The sequence below is a fragment of the Petaurus breviceps genome, unplaced genomic scaffold (genome assembly GCF_028583685.1).
Source record: "Petaurus breviceps papuanus isolate PSGF00001 unplaced genomic scaffold, PetGlider_PUasm1.0 90721, whole genome shotgun sequence".
NCBI lineage: Eukaryota > Metazoa > Chordata > Mammalia > Diprotodontia > Petauridae > Petaurus > Petaurus breviceps.
The window spans coordinates 3,544,478-3,561,982 of record NW_027187322.1 but is presented as its reverse complement, the minus strand read 5'-3'; the positions used below and the strand labels follow the sequence as shown (position 1 = coordinate 3,561,982).

Genomic DNA, 17,505 nt, shown 5'->3' with positions numbered 1-17,505 from the left:
GGGCCCCCCCCCCCGCCCCCCCCCCCCCCCCCCCCCCCCCCCCCCCCACCTCCCTTCATCCATCCTCCCTCTCTGCCCCTTTGGGAGAGTGTCTCCTCTCCTTAGGCCCATCCATGCTGACTCTTCTCTGGGTCTTGTCTGTCCTCTCAGGACATGGCCGGCCTTCTGAAGCCAGCAGCCTGTACCATGCTGGTGAGCTCCCTCCGAGACCGCTTTCCAGACCTTCCCCTGCACATCCACACCCATGACACGGCCGGCTCGGGCGTGGCCAACATGTTGGCTTGTGCCGAGGCAGGGGCTGACGTGGTCGATGTGGCGGTCGACTCCATGTCAGGAATTACTTCCCAGCCCAGCATGGGGGCCGTGGTGGCCTGCACCAAGGAGACCCCTCTGGACACAGGTAGAGAGGCTCAGGAACCCATCTCATAGCAAAGCCCCCAAGTGGGGTCCTGCCTCGACCTCCCTGAGCTCCTGCAGATCCTCCAAATGGTGGGGGGAGGGGGGACACAGCCTCCGGGGGGCAGCTCCCAGCCCCTCTGCCCTGCTTTTCTAGGGGTGCCTCTGGAGCGGGTATTTGACTACAGTGAATACTGGGAGGGGGCCCGGGGCTTGTACGCACCCTTTGACTGCACGGCAACCATGAAGTCTGGTAACTCTGACGTCTACGAGAATGAGATCCCTGGGGGCCAGTACACAAACCTGCACTTCCAGGCCCATAGCATGGGGCTGGGGTCCAAGTTCAAGGAAGTCAAGAAGGCATATGTGGAGGCCAACCAGATGCTGGGGGACCTCATCAAGGTGAGGGGGCGCTACTAGCCCCTGAGCCTGGCCTCATTCCTGGAGAGCCTGGCAGCCGAGGCCAGTCTTGGGAAGTCTCACCCCAGTCTTTGAGCCAGAAGGGCCCTTGGAGGAGGGCGGGGCACACAGCACCAGGGGCCTGGCTTTCCATGGGTGAGATCCAGCAGAGCTGGGGAGGGAAGGGGAGACAGATGGGAAAGAGTGGCCAGGCTTCTCCCATGGTTAACTAGCACTTCAACGTTTGCAAGGGAGTGCTTTGCACTGTTAATTCACAGAATTCTCCCAGGCACCAGGGAGGAAGGTGCTATTATGACCTCCATTTCACAGATGAGGAAACTGAGGCTGAAAGGCAGAATGACTTGCCCAGGGTCACACACCTAAAAAAGGCCTTTGGTCCAAGAGCCTTGGGGAAGCTGGGATGGGTGGGTGAAGACTGAGGCGTAGGGCGCCACTTTGGAGACTAACTCCCCTGCCAAGGGCCCGCATCATTGCTTGGAAGGGGCCCCAAGTCTGGCCATGTCTGTGTGTCCTGCCCTCATTTCCTGCTCCCCTGCCCCAGGTGACACCTTCTTCCAAGATCGTGGGGGACCTGGCCCAGTTCATGGTTCAGAACGGGCTGAGCCAGGCTGAAGCTGAGGACTTAGCTGAGGAGCTGTCCTTCCCCCGCTCGGTGGTGGAGTTCTTGCAGGGATACATTGGCATACCCCACGGAGGCTTCCCCGAGCCCTTCCGAACCAAGGTGGATGGGGCAGAGACGGGGGCAAGTGGGGGGGGGGGAGGCTGGAGCACCCGCTGACTGACTGAGCCGCCACTGGGTGGCCTCCTCCCTCCCCCCAGGTCCTGAAGGATTTACCCCGGGTAGAGGGCCGACCAGGGGCCTCGCTGCCCTCCCTAGACTTGGGCGCACTAGAGAAGGAGCTGGAGGAGCGCCATGGGGAGGAGATCACCCCAGAGGATGTACTCTCATCCGCCATGTACCCAGACGTCTTCCAGCAATTCAAGGATTTCACAAACACGTTCGGGCCCCTGGAGTGCCTTGACACCCGCCTCTTTCTGCAAGGGCCCAAGATCGCCGAGGAGTTTGAGGTGAGCAGGAGGGGCGTCCTGCGACCCCCGGCCCTGGCCCCGCCCTCTGTGCCCTGACCCTCTTCTCCTACAGGTAGAGCTGGAACGAGGCAAGACCCTGCACATTAAGGCCCTGGCCATGGGGGCCCTGAACCGGGCCGGCCAGAGGCAGGTGTTCTTTGAGCTCAACGGCCAGGTGCGCTCCATCCTCGTCAAGGACACCCAGGCTATGAAGGTAGGGGCCCCAGGATCGGGGTGCAGGGCTCTCAGCCTGGGGGGGGGGGCCGTGTATGGGGTTCTAACAGCCTGGCTCTCCCACCTTATCTGCAGGAGATGCATTTCCATCCCAAGGCCCTGAAGGACGTCAAGGGCCAGATCGGGGCTCCCATGCCTGGCAAAGTGATTGACATCAAGGTGAAAACAGGGGAGAAGGTGACCAAGGGGCAGCCACTGTGTGTGCTGAGCGCCATGAAGATGGAGACCGTGGTGACGTCGCCCCTGGAGGGCACCATCAGCAAGGTTCATGTGACCCGGGACATGACCCTGGAGGGGGATGACCTCATCTTGGAGATTGAGTGACCCCCGTCCTCCCTCGTCCCCAGTGCCTTAGCATTGGAGGCCCACTCTCCCCCCTCGTTCTTAGATGATGCTGCTGCCTGGGAGTCCCAGGCCATGGGAAAGAGCAGCTCACCCGGCCACTATGGCCGCCCCGGGACCAGCTGCTCCACGGCTAGGGGGCCGAGAGGGCCCTCCCTCTCTGCCTTCCCCTTCCCAAACTGCCCATCATGTCCTGCCACATGCAGGATGCATTTCTTTGCCAAATTGGTGCCCTCTCTCTGGGGAAGTGGGGGTCCAGGCCAGGAAGGTCAGGGGGACGAGGCCTCCGCATTTCAGCCTTGACAGACTCAAACACTCAATAAAGCAGATTGTCATCTCCTTGCGGCCTGGTTCTTTGCTCTCCAGGTTAATGTCAGGCTTCTGGATCTCACAAGAAACAAGAATGGCAACATCCGGGGCCAGGCTGGGCCGGGCACTAAGGGAGAACCCCAGGGTTTGGTCGAGGCCTCAGAGAGAATCCCAAGAAGCAGCCTCACATTTTGCAAAGAGAAGCCCAGAGGAATGACAGGGGGGCCTTCAAACCCACACAGCCCAAGGGGCAAGAAAGCCAGTGGCCGCAGGGAGAGGAAGCTCTGGCCCGAAGGCTGGGTTTTGGTCAAGACTCCCATGGGGCCTCCCGTCCTCAGTGACCAGCACCTCTGCTCCCAAGGCTGTCGTCCAGCTCCACCGAGGGCTTGTGTCCCAGACTGTGTCTGGGGGTAGAAAGCATGGGGAGCTGTGGACCCTGACAGGAAGTCCATACCCTGAGGACATCCATCCATTGGCCCTCTGAGCAACCCTCAGCATAGGCCTCCTAGAAAAGCAGCCAGGCATATCCTCTTTGGGAGCTGGTAACCCAGCATGGGGCCTCACGCCTGCCCCACAGGCTGGGCAGCCCCTCCGGAATTTGTGTTTTTCCAAGAACTTCAAGCTGCCCTTTTCCCTCATAACCACCTCCGAGACAGGCTGAACAGACTGACCCTTACTGAACACAGATTTACTAATTGGGAGGGACCCTGGAGGTCGAATCCAAAACCCTCGTACAGATGAGGAAACTGAGTCACTGAGATGAAGTGACTTGCCCAGGACATAGAGTCAGAAAGCATCCGAGGCGGGTCCAAGTCCAGCATGGGCCAAGTGGGACGCAGGAGCAGAAGATGGGCCTGGGGGTACAGCTCTAAGTGAGGCCCAGCTTTCCTGAGCTAGGGATGGCTTGGCCCAAGGACCTCCAGGGCCAGTCTTCCCCAGAACAAGGTGGAGGGCAAGGCTGGGAGGGGCCCTTAGCTCCTCCTTAGTCGGTTTCGGCTGAGCCCCACCCCTGCTCCCAGCTGAACTAGTGCCCACAGCAAAGGAGTCAGGAAGGGCAGAACTGGGGGCCCAGCACACAGCAGGTTCACCATACAGGCCGAACAGCATTTCCATGGGCTTTCAGCACCGCTCTTGGCTCACAGATGCCACCCACTGAGGTGGCCGTTCCAATATTTGGCCCCATGTCAGAGGAGGCCAACGGGTTTACTCCCAGCCCAGCTGCCAAAGGTTGGCCCCCACTCCAAGTTACCCAAGTTAAAACTCTTTAATATCTGAATACAAAGTCTGATGCAAAAAGAGGAGAAAGCCCCAGGAGGCCGGAAGAACTGCTCTTCCTACCCCTAGAGCAGCCTCCCCAAGGCCCAGGAGCCGCACAGTGCAGGAGGGGCTGAGGGCCCCAAGGGGAGCCTGGGATCCCGACCACCTTTCTCTCAGTCCTTGGGGTTCAACTAGCTCCGGCTTCGAGCCCCCCTCCCAAAATTCCTGAGATCTCAGGGACCCCAGCTTGCCCTCGGTCCCCCATTCCTCTCTGGTGAGGGGCTGGGGAGCCCATGAGAGTCTGTAGGGAGGGAACAGAGGTCAGGAGCACAGTGGCGTGGCTGACTCCCCAGCTCGGTCCAGGAGCAGGCAGAGGGGAAGGCTGCTGTACAGTCTGGGCTCCGTGAGGGGCTGCAGCAGGAACAGGAAGAGCCCCACCCCCAAGGCATAGCCCAGCAGCAGCGGGCACCTCTGGGGGTGCTCCAGGGCCGCACACACCGCGGGGAAGCCCATGTAGTTGCAGAAAGAGTGGCAGAGGACCGGCCCAATCAGGTGTCCTGGGGAGGGGGACAGCCAGGGGTCAGCAGAGCGGGCCTGGGTGCCTCCCCCCGCCCCCAGGGGCGCACCCACCTGTGCGGATGAAGAGGAAGGCAGTGTAGGCCCCAAACACAGCGGTGTAGGAGAACTGGAAGGCTGTGGAGAGGAGCCGGGGTCAGTGGCCAGCAGCCCATCCCCACCCCCCAACCCGCGCCGCTTGCCCCAAGTCTCACCAGCCGACAGAAAGATGCTACCCACACTGCCCTGGCGGAAACGCAGCTGCTCGATCACGTGGTGGAAGTGCGCTGCAAGGGAAGGGGCGACTTGGGGAGCCCGGCCGGCAGCCGCACCCCCCCGCCAGGCCCTCCCCCCGGCTGGTCCGGGAGCTCACCAACGCCGAAAAAGAGCGGGCAGGTGAAGACGGCGGGGCCCAGGCCGGTGCAGGGTGCTAGCATGGGCAGCATACAGGCCCGGAACACCAGCTCCTCCGTCAGGGGGGCGATCACCTGGTTCCGCAGCCAGCGCATGTCCGTCAGGCACCGCGCCCAGGCCTGGGGGGCTGGCCGAGGGCGGGGGTCAGCGGCGCTGGGGGGCCCCGTGCGCCCCCCGCCCCGGGGGTCCCACTGTCGGGCGGGGTGAAACCCAGCTGCTCGAGTCCCCGTTTCACAGAAGAGAAAACCGAAGCTGGGCTGGCCCAAGGTTCCACAACCAGCCACAGCGAGGCTTGAGCCGCAAGGAACGACAGGGAAACTGAGGCTAGGGAGGGCTCCCCCCCGCCCCTCGGGCGCCCCCAGACTCACCCAGGGCCACTTTCAGCGCAGCGGCCAAGTCCCAGGAGCAGTCCATGGAGAGCTGCAGGAGGGGGCCCAGGAACAGGATCTGGGGGAACACGGGGGCTCAGGGCGGGGAGGGACCGCGCCCCAGCCCCCGCCCGCCCCCCAGGCCCGGACGCACCATGGTCAGCAGCAGCGGCAGCAGAGCGGCGGGGAAGAGGCCCTCCAGCCTGACGCCCATCAGGGTGAGCAGGGGTATGCCTGGCTAAGCCCCAAGAAGAAGGGGCGTTAGGTGGGCCCCGCCCCCGGCGGCCGGGCCCCGCCCCCTAGCCCCCCTCAAGTCCCCCCCCCCCCCCCCGGACCTGGAGGCCCGTGAGCTCCCGCCAGAGCAGCACGCAGAGCGGAGACAGGCTGGACACCACGAGGACGCTGGTGAACCTCCGCTTGATGACCTCGGGATGGTCCCTGGGGAGGGGGAGATTTGTGTGGGGAGCCTCCGAGCCCCGCCCCCTGTCGGGGCAGACCCCGCCTCTGCAGGCCTGCCGTCAGTTCCGGTCCCATCCCGGAAGTCCGTCATCGAGGCCCCGCCCCCGTCCACACCAGCACCGGCCCTTGCTCCGGAAGCCAGGGTCGCAGCCCCGCCCCGCCCGCGCAGGTCCCGCCCCCCCTTCCCGCGCCGCACCTGGGCAGTTCGCTCTTCCACACGTAAAGGCTGCCCACGTAGGAGCAAGCGAGGCTGAGGCAGGAGCACACGGACACCCAGCAGCACAGGCCAGGACCCGCGCCGTTCAGCGCCGCCGACTCGGGCTCCGGCTCCGGCCCGGACACCGACAGCAGCCGCAGTCCGTCGCCACCCAGCGTCGCCATCGCGCTCTGTACCCGGAGCCGCCGAGTCCGGCGCGGCGCGCACCAATGACGCGCACCCGGCGACCGCTGAGGAGGCTCCAGCAGGGCCCTCGGGACGTGCAGCGCCACGTCACGACGTCGCACGGAGCCGCGCCTCTGCGCCCCTCGGGCCCCGCCTCCTCCTCGCTCGGGCCCCGCCTCCCTCCGGCTTCTACCCCCCCCCCCGCGGTCTCCCGGACCCGCCCCCGCCCTGGTCCGGCCGCGGCCCCGCCTCGCTCGGGCCCCGCCCGCGCGCGCTGCGGCCCCGCGCCGCCCCCGGCCTCCGTCCGACTCGGACTCGGACACCGACACGGACTCGGACATCGACTCGGACTTCGACCTGGAGTACTACCTGGCCCCGCCCCCCTTCCCGCCCCCCAGCCCTTCGTCCCTCCGGCTCCGGCCCATCCGCTCCGCGGCTCCGTCCCCGCCCCCGCCGCCCTCCAACCCGCAGTTCAGCGTTCACCGCCTGCTCCCCCTGCCCGCCCCCCGCCCCCCCCCCCCCCCCGGCCTTCCCCCCCCCCCCCCCCGCCCCGCCCCCCGCTCGCGATTTGTTAGGCTAGATCCCCCCACCCCCCCCAGCTCCCCGCCCGCCCCCACCTTCCTCTGGCCCCGCCTGCGCATCCCCCGCCCGCGCTCCCCGACCTCGGACCGGCGCAGCGACTGAGGGGCACGGCTGGGCTGGCGGGTGCCTTTATTGGAAGAAGCGGGGCCGGGGGCTGCCCCCCGAGGGGCCGGCCGGGCCGGTGCTCAGCCACTCGGACAGGTTGGACACCTCCTGCAGCCACAGCATGTCCTAGGAAGAGGAGGCGGGACGGGCTGGCTGTCGGGGGCTGGGGCTCTGACCCGGCCTGCCCGCCCCCTCGCCCCAGCTGCCGGGAGCCCCTACCTTCACCTCCCCGCCCCAGAGCCCGGTTACCTCCCCGCGGCTGCCCCTGGCCTGGGAGCAGAGGGGCCCCGGTCCGAGAGGGCGCTGGGTGGCTTCGGCGGGGCTCACCCCACCCCCTCCGTGGCAGTGCCTCTTGGGCCGCGGAGCCTCTCCTGGACAGGTACTCTCTGGAAAAGACCCCAGCCCTCAGCCTGTTTGGGGCCAGGCAAGGGGACCAGCATGCGCCCTCCCCGCTCCTGTAGCTTTTCAGGGGCTCCCCAGCACCCGACCCAACTCAGCCTTCCCCCTTCCGTTCATTTGCTTCCTCCTACTTAAAAGGGTCTAGGCCTCCATGCCAATGTTGCCCATTCTTCATGGTCTGGAATGGGCTCAGTCCGGCTATTACAGCCCATATTGATTTCGGGATTTATTCTACAAACCTTTTTAAATGTCTGTCAAAAGCTCCATGCTAGGGCCTACAAATGTTCATATAGAGGAGAAACTTCCTGGAGGGTGGCAGGTTTGTGCTTTTTCTGCAGCTTGTAGCTGGCCGGGGGACCTTGGGCGATATGCTAGCCCTTCTTCCTTCCTGGAGGCCAGCTCTCCATCCACTGTGGCAGTGGGGAGACTGAAGGAAGCCCGGGCAGCCCTCAAGGAGCTTACATGCTGAATGGCCCCTGCAGGCCCATGCCACCGCTGGTACTGGCATCTATGTGATTTGAAGGGTGCAGGAGGAAAAGCTTCTGAAAACGAGCAGTTGGGAGGAGGGAGCACTTCCAGGCTGGGGGCGAGAGCCGAGGTGGCACACAGGCCAAGAGGAAGGGAGGCTACAGAAAGGCAGGTGAGAGGGGCTCTCATGACATGGTCAGACAGTGATGCTTGCAGGGACCTGACTGGTAAAGCTCTCGCCCACAGACATGTGGCCCTCCTAGCCCCACTGGGTATTTACCTGATCCCAACCTGTGTAAGTCTGTCCTTGTGAAATAGAGAATATTCACATTACAAAGCACTTTCTGCCATGTGAAATACACTTGTGGTTGATGCTTTTAAAATACTGGACTGACACTGGACTTTTGAAAGTGCCTAGATTGCCACACTCAGTATGCTGTTCAGGTGACTTGGGAGTCTGGGACGGCAAACAGGAGACCACCCACCCAACCTGTGTTTCTAATTCTCTGTGGCTGTGGGCTTGGAGGCTTTGTGTGTTAGGATAACACCTGTGCTAACAACAGCCACGATGGGCAAGGCGGTGTTGGCCCAGGATGGCAAACTCCAGAGCCCCAAACTGTGCTGCAGCCAAGAGGGCAGCTGGCCTGGCTGCAAACGGCCAGCATAGCCTTCCCTACTTCTGCATGTCCTCTGTCCCCTAAAGGACAAGCTTCCTACTGCTGCACCCCAAGAAGGCTTACTTGGGACTCTGGGAAGGCTAGCTACAAAGTAGTGTGTGCGTCATGTACACGTGTGAGGATGTATGTGGGGTGTGTCATGTACACACGTGCATGTGTGCATCATGTACATGCGTGTGTGGTGTATGCGTCATGTGCATGTGTGAGTGTGGTGTGTGCATCATGTATATGTGTGTGTTGTGTCACGTACACGTGTGAGAGTGTTGCATCAGGTACACGTGAGTGTATGGTGTGTGCATCGTACACTGTGTGGTGTGTACAGTGTACATGTGTGGTGTGTGCATCATGTACATGTGTGGTGTGTGCATAATGTACACATGTGTATGTGTGTGGTGTGTATCATGTACACATGTGAGCATGTGGTGTATGCATCATGTGCATGTGTGAGTGTGGTGTGTGCATCATGTATACATGTGTTGTGTCAGGTACACGTGTGAGTGTGCATCATGTACATGTGTGAGTGTATGGTGTGTGCATCGTACGCTGTAGTGTGTGCATTGTACATGTGTGTGTGGTGTGTGCATCATGTACACGTGTGTGATGTGTGCATTGTACACGTGAGTGTGCATCATGTACACATGTGAGTGCCTCATACACGTGTGAGTGTGTGGTGTGTGCATTATATACACGTGTGTATGTGTGTGGTGTGCATCATGTACACGTGTGAGCGTGTGGTGTGTGCGTGCCAGTGTGACCCTCACCTGGCAGTGACTCTTCTAGTCTCTCGTCCCCATCTTCCCTCTCCGTGCTGGGCGGCTCAGGAAGCAGCTGGTCAGAGAACCAGAAACCCCAAGTGAGTTTAGTAGCAACAAGACACAACCCTGTTAGAGGGATTTCCTCCTAAAGAAGCTGTGTGAGGCGAAACAGCCACCTCATAAAACTGGGATGCCTTCCTTTCCCTCTGAGTCCCAGCTGGAGCTCTGCCTCTTCAGGAAGCACCTGTTCCCTCACCAGGCAGTTGTCCCCTGGGCACCTCTTTTGGGCCCGCTCGGCCTGCTGGACCTGGTTATCTGACAGCCTCTAGTCAAAGGGGTCAGTCTACACCTGTTCATTCCCAGAGGATGGTGGAAGGGTCACTGGACTTGGACTTAGGAGAGCCCTGGGTTTGACCGGTCTATGACACTGTGACCAGCTCTCTGAGCTTGATCTGCATAAATAAAAGTGCTCTGGAAGGCCTTCCATCACTGGCCGTGCCACCATCGGTGGTTTCTGTAGAGGGGAGGCCCAAAGGCCCAGACACAGCCTCGCACTCGCCTGACTGATGCATGCCCTTGGCCTCTGTCTCTGCTGACCCTGTCACACCACACTAAGGATGTCAAGCAGCGATTTGGTTGGGTCCCAGCTCGTATTGCATTCCAGGGGTGAAGGCCCACCCATGAAAAGGCACAGAAGGGTTGGGCTTACTCTTCCATCCTTTGATTCTGAAGGAGGGAGACAAAAGAGGCAGCCTATGCCAGGCAGGTGAGTTAAACCTCTGTCCCCATCTCTCTTCAGACCCTGATGGGGACAGCCCAGGGCCTGAGCCCAAGAGCCTGGCCTCCACCCACTGGGATCATCCTGGGAAGCAGTTCCTGGGGAGATACAGTCTAGACCTGCTCCTGCAGGGACTGCAGCCACAGTGAGTAGGGACCCAAAACGGAAAGTTGTGGCCCCCTAAGTCCTTGGCCCCATCTGTTTCAGCATCAGGAGCTGGGGTGATTTTATCAGTGGAAATTATATCAAAGAAGTGACCTGACACCTGGTTGGCTGCTGCTGCTCCCCAACGGCTGTGGCAGCTATGTGGCCACCCCCACTGAAATGGGCAGGTATTGTCTGACTTTTCTAGCTGAGTCCCCAGCCCTTAGCCCAGGAATGTGCCCACAGTAAGCACTTAAATGCTTTTCCCATTCATGCCAGCTTTCTTCTAGGCCTCTGTCTTAACCACCAGCCTTCAACTCTCCAGTCCTGACACCCTTTATGTCTGATTCTCTTTTACAAGACTCCTCTCCTGAGCAGCCTCCTTCCTCCCTGCTGGACAGACTGAGGGGTTCATGCCTGGGTCCTTCCTCCTCCGGTAAAGTCCTTCCACCATGCTCAGTGAGGTAGCAGACACAGTGTGTCAGAACCCAGGCCAGGGGCCTGCAAGCTTCTACAGGCCTGACTCAGAAAAGCTTCCCAACAGGCTCAAAGAGAGACCACCAGAGAGGGCGGGTCAGCACAATGTCCACATGGCAAGGTTTCTCCTGCTTTGCCGGGGGCAGCAGCCACACCAGTGACCTCCCAGCTCTCAGGATGCACTAGAAGGTACAACTGTTATTTGCCATTAATAGAGGCCCCAATCCTAGCCCTCGCTGGTCAGAGGAGTCAGAGACAAAGCGATTCGGGACCTGGAGCTGCAGTTCTGAGATGCAGCCACTGGGTGTCGCTCTTGCGCTATGAGGAGGCCAGCATGGGCGGCCCCAAGCTGGTGTGACCTTTGCAGCTGTCCAGCAGGTCTGGATCCAGGAGGCGCCCCCCCGGCAGAGGGGGCAGCCGCCTGTGTACTCACCCTCTTGGGGTCACAGGCTGAGTGATGGAGAAGGCGCCGGGGCAGAGTGCGCTGGAAGGCTTGGTGCAGGCCCCTCCTCAACTGCTGGGTGTCGGCTGCCTAAAGGACGAATGTGCAGAATCACCAAGGGTCCCCTGGCCTTGAAGGGCCCTGGGTGGTAAAGTGAGGCGCAGGGGCTTTCCGCGTGCAGCAGACTCGCCCACGTCATCCCGGCAGCAGCTCCCTCGCCCCATCTTCAGCCTCTCCTGGGCACCAAGCCAGCGGCTTCTTCTCTGTACCCTGGCCGCCCATCTTGTCCAGCAGACTGCCCCTGCAGTCTCCAGTCCCTTCCTCTCCTCAGGGTCCTTCCCAGAGCACGGGCCCTCTGCTGCCGCTGCCCCTCCGGCCTCCCTGCTCCTCCTGGGCCAGGCCGGGCCCGGCTCTCTCTGCTTCCATCTATCCAGCCATTCCCTCGAGGACCCTGGTTGGCCGCTCACCCAGCTTACCCAGCTCCTCCCTCCTCCCAAGCCTGGTGGCCAGGCCCAGCACCTCCGAGTTTCCGGAGCAGCTGGAAGGCCTCTCCCTTGGTTCTCATGGCCCTGCAGTGGGGTGAGGTCCCCAACAAGAGAGCCCTGCCAGCGGAGGGGGCAGCGCCCGTGAGGATGGTGCACAAGGTCAGGAGCCAGAGAGGGCTCTCGCTGTGGCCTGGCAGGAAAAGCCAGAGGAGAGAGGAGCCTCCTGGCAAAGGCTGCTGTGAGCCCGGGCAGGAGCAGGGAGAGGGGCTGAGGAGCTCCCAGGTCTGCCCGGGGCCACCACGGAGCCCGAGAAGGTAAGGCTGGAGCAGTCTGGGGGCACTGGGTCAGACAACCCAAAGGGAAGAAGAGCAGGAGGGCTGTTGTGCCCCAGAGGGGCCTTCCTTCCAAGCTCAGCTCTGGGGGCCACCTCTTCCAGGAAGTCCTCCCTCATCCTCGCCAGGCAATCGGGGGGTGACAGACTAGAAGCCCCTTGAGGCAGGGCCCCCAGCCTGTGTCTGACGCTGAGTGGGCACACGAGAGGCTTGCTAAGTACGCCACACTTCAGAAGGGGACAAGCTTCAGCTGTAACCCAAGAAACAATGGGAAACACTGGGGGGGGTGGGGAAGACAGAGACACAGAGAAAGAGAGAGACCCAGACACATACAGAGAAAGTGGGGAGAGACAGACAGACAAGGGAATGATGAGGGGGAGCAAGACAAGCCCAGCCCCCCATCTGGCTGGGAGTGATGGAGGCCAGTGAGAAGGAGCAAGGCCTGGGCCTCCCACAGAGCTCCCCTGGCCCCTCTGTCCTGTCAGAAATCCTCTTCATCCGGCTTGGAGGCCAAAGGCCTATGAGGTGCCCCACACACAGCCTCCCAGTGCAGCACATACATGTGGACCACACATACACACTCCCACATATGTGTAGACACTGTCTTTACACACACCACATGCTCACACACATACCCACATACACTCCCACATGCCTATACCATACCACATTCACACGCATTCACACCCCATCCCCAAACACACTCACACACAAGCACACAGGAGCAGCCACTCGGTCCCAGGATGAGGCCTCACCCTTTTCTTCTCAGTCATGTGAGCGACTATAAGTAACTTTGGCAAATCCCTTGCCCTGAGCCTTGGTGTCTGCCCATCCCTGTCCCATGGCCTTATTTGTTGTTGCAGTTATTTTGGTGGGGGGTGTTTGTTGATGAAGACCCCCCCCTCCCGAAGGCAGCCAGCCACCTGCTTCAGGCCTGACTGCCAGAGGAGCCCGGGGCGGAATTTCCTGTGTTTTGTCTTTGTATCCCCAGTTCCCCCCCACAGTGCCTAGCACAGTGCTTCCTAATTGGCTGACCGGGACCCATAAGGGTCCCATGCCTAGCCTGGGGTCACACAGTCAGTCCACAAGGTGCATGACATTCACCACACTGCCCCAAATGCTGAGGAGCTGTGAGGATGAAAGATCCATGTTAAAGCCTGGACTGTTGGACCTCGAAGGGGCTTTATGGGGCTACCAAGTATAACTCCCTCGTTTTATAGATGAAGACACTGAGAGCCCAAGAGGTAAGTGACTCAGCCAACGTCCTACTGTATGGTAAGGAGCATCAGAGCCAGGACTAGAACCCGAGGCTCCCTCTGGGATGCTATAGCCATGACAACCTTTTCCTGCTAACCTGAAGGGCCTGGAGACAAAGTGTCCGGAAGCTGCCATTGGTGCTGCCAGCCACGATGCTGAGGATGGAGCTGACCGCCACTGGAATGGACGCCTGCAATTTCTGTTGGGCCTAAAGAGTATGGGAATAAGGGGAGAGGGCCGCTGGTGTCATGACGCCTCCCTCCCCAAGAGGACTCAGGGATGCTGGGCAGAAAAGAAACATCTCCTCAATGGGGGACGTTCTAAGGACACGGGGACATTTCAAGGAATCCTAGAAAACTTTTCTGCCTCAAATAACAGCCTTGTTGACAAAGACTCAGAACAAGAACTTTGAGAAACAAAATTCCATCGGTTTTTGCCACTTGAGGGCTCTTTCTTTTTGCCCTGAAAAGTACTGATGAAATAAGAGAAATCAAGCAAGTAAGGTGAGTTAGTGATGAGAAAGAGAAGGGAAGAAAACTTGGTGAGACAGAGGGGCAAGCAGCAAGTCCCAGGAAGAGGTCATTGGCGTGTAGCGTGTGCATGTACATGGGGGTATGATGAGCACTGTTCTGTCTGTGTGCTACATGTGTGGGTGCACCTGGGGGGGGGGCATGTGTGCACTGAGTGCTCACACATCAGTCCCTCTGTTCAAGGTTGTGCTGACTGCTGCGGCTCCCGACCCACCTGGGTTCCAGCCAAGGGGAGCTGCAGAATGTGCTGGAGTGGGGCTGGGGAGGGGAGGGGAGGGAGGGACAGGGCCCAGGTGGAGGTGGGGTTCAGTTCCTCCTAGCCAGAGGGGACAAGAGGGGAGGGGGGAAGGGACCTGAAGCCAAGGGAAACCATTTCCTTCTCTTACCTTGACTACCTGGTGGTGCTGTCCCAAGGCCTGGTCCACAGCCATCTGTACAGCGCCCTGGACCAGGCTCTGATTCTCCAGTAGGATGCTGTTAAGATGAGTTAGAAGCAAAGACTGCATCCCTAAAGGGAGAGAGAAGATGAATAGCTCTGACCTAGAATGAGACATTCATTCCCTTATTCTACAGACATTTTTTAAGCTTTGCTGATATCTTTGGCTTTTCTTCCAGTCAATCCCCAATGTACTGTGCCCCCTCCCCACTGAATCCAGGTAAGTAAAGCCATCCAACACAGAAATGAGGTCTGAGAGTATATGCAACATACGGTACCAATAGCCCCCCCCCTTTCTACATGGCCCCTGCACTGATCATTACCACTCATCAGCTGTGCCACATCTGAGGGCTATCTTCATCTCTGGGATTGGGTTCCTGGGCAGATTAGCTTCCTGCGTCTGCTCCCCTCACTCAGTCCAACCATGTCCTCCCACATTTCTATCAATCTGCCATCTTTGTTATTTCTTAGAGTGCAACGGCTCCTGTCACATTCATGAGCCACAGGCTGTTCAGCCATTCCCCAGCTAATGAACACTCTGCCACCGATTCTTTGGTAGGGAAAGGAAGGGAATCAGCATTTATCTAGCACTTACTAATCTTATCTAATTGATTCTTCAAGGAAGGTGCTATCAATATCCCCATTTTAAAGTTGAAGAAAAGGTAAAGAGAGTTTAAATGACTTGCCCAGGATCCCACAGCTAGTAAATACCTGAGGCCAGATGGCTCTGGGCCTGACGTCAGGAAGACTTCTATCTTCCTGAGTTCAAATACAGCCTCAGACACTTCCTAGCTGTGGGACCCTGGGCAAGCCACTTCACCCTACTAGCCTCAGTTTCCTCATCTGTAAAATGAGCTGCAGAAGGAAATGGCAAATAAGTCCAGTGTCTCTGGCAAGAAAACCCCAAATGGAGCCACAAGTACTTGGATGTCACAGAAATGACTGAACAACAAAACCTATGATTGTGCTGGAGTTACAAAGAAGGGCAAAAACAAACAGTCCCTGCCCTGGAGGCGCTCACGGGCCAGCACACGATGCTCCGTCCAGACCGCTCTGCTCAGGCAAGAAATACGCGCGATAAACTGGAGACACCAGCTGTGGGAGGCCCCAGCACTCTGCAGGCCCCAGAAAGGGTTTTTTTTTCAGAAGGTGGCGAAGGGACTTAAAGGAAGCCAGGGAATCCAGGAGGCAGTAGTTATACCTGAAGAAAACGGCAGCAGAATCCCAGAGAATATAAATCAGAGCCCCAAAAGGCGCCAGTATTCACTCCAGAAGTACACACAGACTGTCCCCAACACAATGTCCGAATTCAGAAAGTGGGGCCCCCAAAATAAAGAGCTGTGCTAGTGCCAAGCACAGCCAGGACACAGATACAGAGGAAGAGGATGAGTCTAAAACATCTACAAGCAAAGACTCAAAGGAAAGCAGAGCTTAGGCATGGGACCACCTAGAATCTCTGAAGACATGAAGCAGGGCTTTAGAAATGTTTTTTTTTTATCAACTAAAGGAGAGTGCTACAGGAAAAGTGGATGAGAGCAATTGAAGAAAGAATAGGAAATGGAATTAATAGCTTGTCATGAAAATTGCCTAAGCAATAAACTCCCTGAAAATTAAAGTGAACCACACAGACAACCGTGAGACAACAATGTTGTTGTTCAGCTTCCGAAGAGGACCAAGGACAACATGGGTGGTGTCTTGACCCCTGCATAGACTGGACCGAAGTGAGGCAGGGCTGCACAAAGGTGTCAACCTCCCTCTCTCTTCCTGCGACATCAAAGTCCAGTGGGAGGAAAGAGTCAGGACGACCTGCGATGGCCCAGGAGGCATCGGCTGATGCCTCAGTGTCCTCCATGTCTGACCAGCTCCCACTTTGGCCACCTTCGTGGCCATTGGAACAGACTGTTCTCATCCCCCCTTCCACCAGGGGAAGTCTTCACATGCCTATGGCAGACACCCCCTAACTCACTGAAGGGTTTGAGGCCTACTGGTTATCCTCAACCTGGTTTAGCCCTCCTGCTGGGACAGTTCTAGTGGGGTGTGGCAATGAGGCAACAATAAACACTCAAACAAAGGCAAAAGACTAAAAAAACAGAATAAAGTATATCTTTTATAAAAAAACAACTGGTGTGGAAAACAGATCAAAGAAAGATAATTTGAGAATCACTGGACTACATGAAAGCCATGATCAAAAAAAAAGTCCTGGATATTGTATTTCAAGAAACAATGAAAGAAAATTCCCCATATCCATAAGAACCAGAAGGCAAAGTTAAAAACAAAATCCTGGTCACTTCCTGAAAGAAATCCAGATGAAAACTCCCAGGAACATCACAGCCAAAATCCACAGCTTCCAGGTCAAAGAAAAAAATGCTGCAAGTAGCCAGAAGGAAAGAATTCAAGTATCAAGGAGCCACAGTCAGGATCACACAAGATGCAGTAGCTACCATGACAAAGAATTGTTCAGGAGCCACAGTCAGGATCACACAAGATGTAGTAGCTACTATGACAAAGAAGCTTAGAATACTATATCCCAAAAGGCAAAAGATGTAGGTTTAAAACCAAGAATAACATATTCAGCAAAACTGAATATAATCTTACAGGGGGAAGTTTTAACAGGCTTTTAATGAAATAGAGGACTTCCAGTCATTTCTGATGAAAAGATCAGAGCTGAGTAGACATTCTAAGTCAGGAAAAACATAAAAAGGTGAATGTAAGTGAGCAATCAGAAAGATGCTATGTTTAGATTCTAATGGAGTCTTGAGATGACACAAGTCTTCTCTCAGAATGTCAATGTCCTCAGGAACCAGACAGCTCAATAACACAAAAGGTCTGAGAATAGTTTTGTTTTCTTTCAATCTACAGTCTAAATATATTGGCCTACTTGATCATCAATAAAAGAAAGAGCAAATAAATGAATTGAGCATGCAACTAAAGAAAACTAGAAAACCAACAAATTTTAAACTCCCAATTAAACACCAAAATAGAGATTCTGAAAACCAGATTAACAAAATCTAAAGTAAAGAACTTAACCAAACAAATGAAACTAGCTTTTTGAAAAAAGACAAAAACAATAAAACAAATAAACCATTAACTAATTTGATTTAAAAAAAGAAGAAAATCAAATCACCAGTATTAAAAATGAAAAGGGTAAATTCACAACCACTGAAGAAAAAATAGTAGCAATTATTAGGCGACTTTTCACCCAACCATATGCCCATAAAACTAGTGATCTTAATGAAATGGATGAATACTTACAAAAATATAAACTGCCTAGACTAACAGAACAAGAAATACAATTTTTCAATAACCCTATCCTAGAAAAAGAAATTGAACAAGCCATAAATGGACTCTCAAAAGGAAAAAAAAAACTTGGGGATTTACCAAAAAAAAAAAAAAAACTAGCTGGATTTACAAACAAATTCTTGTTTGTTATTCAG

General features: G+C 57.2%; 3 protein-coding genes across 8 annotated transcripts in view; 1 reads left to right on the top strand and 2 right to left on the bottom strand.

The window, feature by feature from the left end:
- PC (pyruvate carboxylase) overlaps positions 1-2,799 on the top strand; it is an 87,650-nt gene extending 84,851 nt beyond the window's left edge. For all 5 annotated transcript variants that reach the window (XM_069066448.1, XM_069066449.1, XM_069066450.1 and 2 more), the window contains 6 exons: positions 151-400; positions 554-798; positions 1,358-1,537; positions 1,636-1,884; positions 1,958-2,098; positions 2,194-2,799. In XM_069066448.1, coding sequence (XP_068922549.1) covers positions 151-400; positions 554-798; positions 1,358-1,537; positions 1,636-1,884; positions 1,958-2,098; positions 2,194-2,442 — 1,314 coding nt within the window. In that variant the 3' untranslated portion in view covers positions 2,443-2,799. The remainder of the gene's footprint in view (positions 1-150; positions 401-553; positions 799-1,357; positions 1,538-1,635; positions 1,885-1,957; positions 2,099-2,193) is intronic.
- A 1,412-nt stretch (positions 2,800-4,211) lies between these two features.
- Positions 4,212-6,276, bottom strand: RCE1 (Ras converting CAAX endopeptidase 1). 2 transcript variants are annotated; one of them, XM_069066455.1, is made up of 8 exons: positions 6,019-6,276; positions 5,699-5,801; positions 5,518-5,601; positions 5,364-5,442; positions 4,955-5,122; positions 4,797-4,868; positions 4,657-4,719; positions 4,212-4,583 (listed from the first exon to the last, which is right to left on the bottom strand). In XM_069066455.1, the coding sequence occupies exons 1-8, from the start codon at positions 6,201-6,203 to the stop codon at positions 4,348-4,350; spliced, it is 990 nt and encodes a 329-aa protein (XP_068922556.1). In that variant the 5' UTR covers positions 6,204-6,276; the 3' UTR covers positions 4,212-4,347. The 2 variants fall into 2 exon arrangements, with proteins under 2 accessions (XP_068922556.1, XP_068922557.1); XM_069066456.1 differs by having other exon boundaries at positions 5,518-5,597; positions 6,019-6,263.
- A 656-nt stretch (positions 6,277-6,932) lies between these two features.
- Positions 6,933-17,505, bottom strand: part of TOP6BL (TOP6B like initiator of meiotic double strand breaks) — a 62,108-nt gene continuing 51,535 nt past the window's right edge. Inside the window, exons 11-15 of the mRNA XM_069066446.1 lie at positions 14,022-14,143; positions 13,203-13,313; positions 11,023-11,121; positions 9,197-9,263; positions 6,933-7,277 (exon numbers count right to left, since the gene is read on the bottom strand). Coding sequence (XP_068922547.1) covers positions 7,018-7,277; positions 9,197-9,263; positions 11,023-11,121; positions 13,203-13,313; positions 14,022-14,143 — 659 coding nt within the window. The 3' untranslated portion in view covers positions 6,933-7,017. The remainder of the gene's footprint in view (positions 7,278-9,196; positions 9,264-11,022; positions 11,122-13,202; positions 13,314-14,021; positions 14,144-17,505) is intronic.

What these genes read in the sequence shown, in the direction of transcription:
- RCE1 (XM_069066455.1), bottom strand. Translation starts at nt 6,203, where the DNA reads ATGGCGACGCTGGGTGGCGACGGACTGCGGCTGCTGTCGGTGTCCGGG. An exon ending in TGGAAGAGCGAACTGCCCAG is followed by an intron (nt 5,802 to 6,018) that starts GTGCGGCGCGGG and finishes CCCCCTCCCCAG; the next exon opens with GGACCATCCCGAGGTCATCA. An exon ending in TGCCGCTGCTGCTGACCATG is followed by an intron (nt 5,443 to 5,517) that starts GTGCGTCCGGGC and finishes GTGTTCCCCCAG; the next exon opens with ATCCTGTTCCTGGGCCCCCT.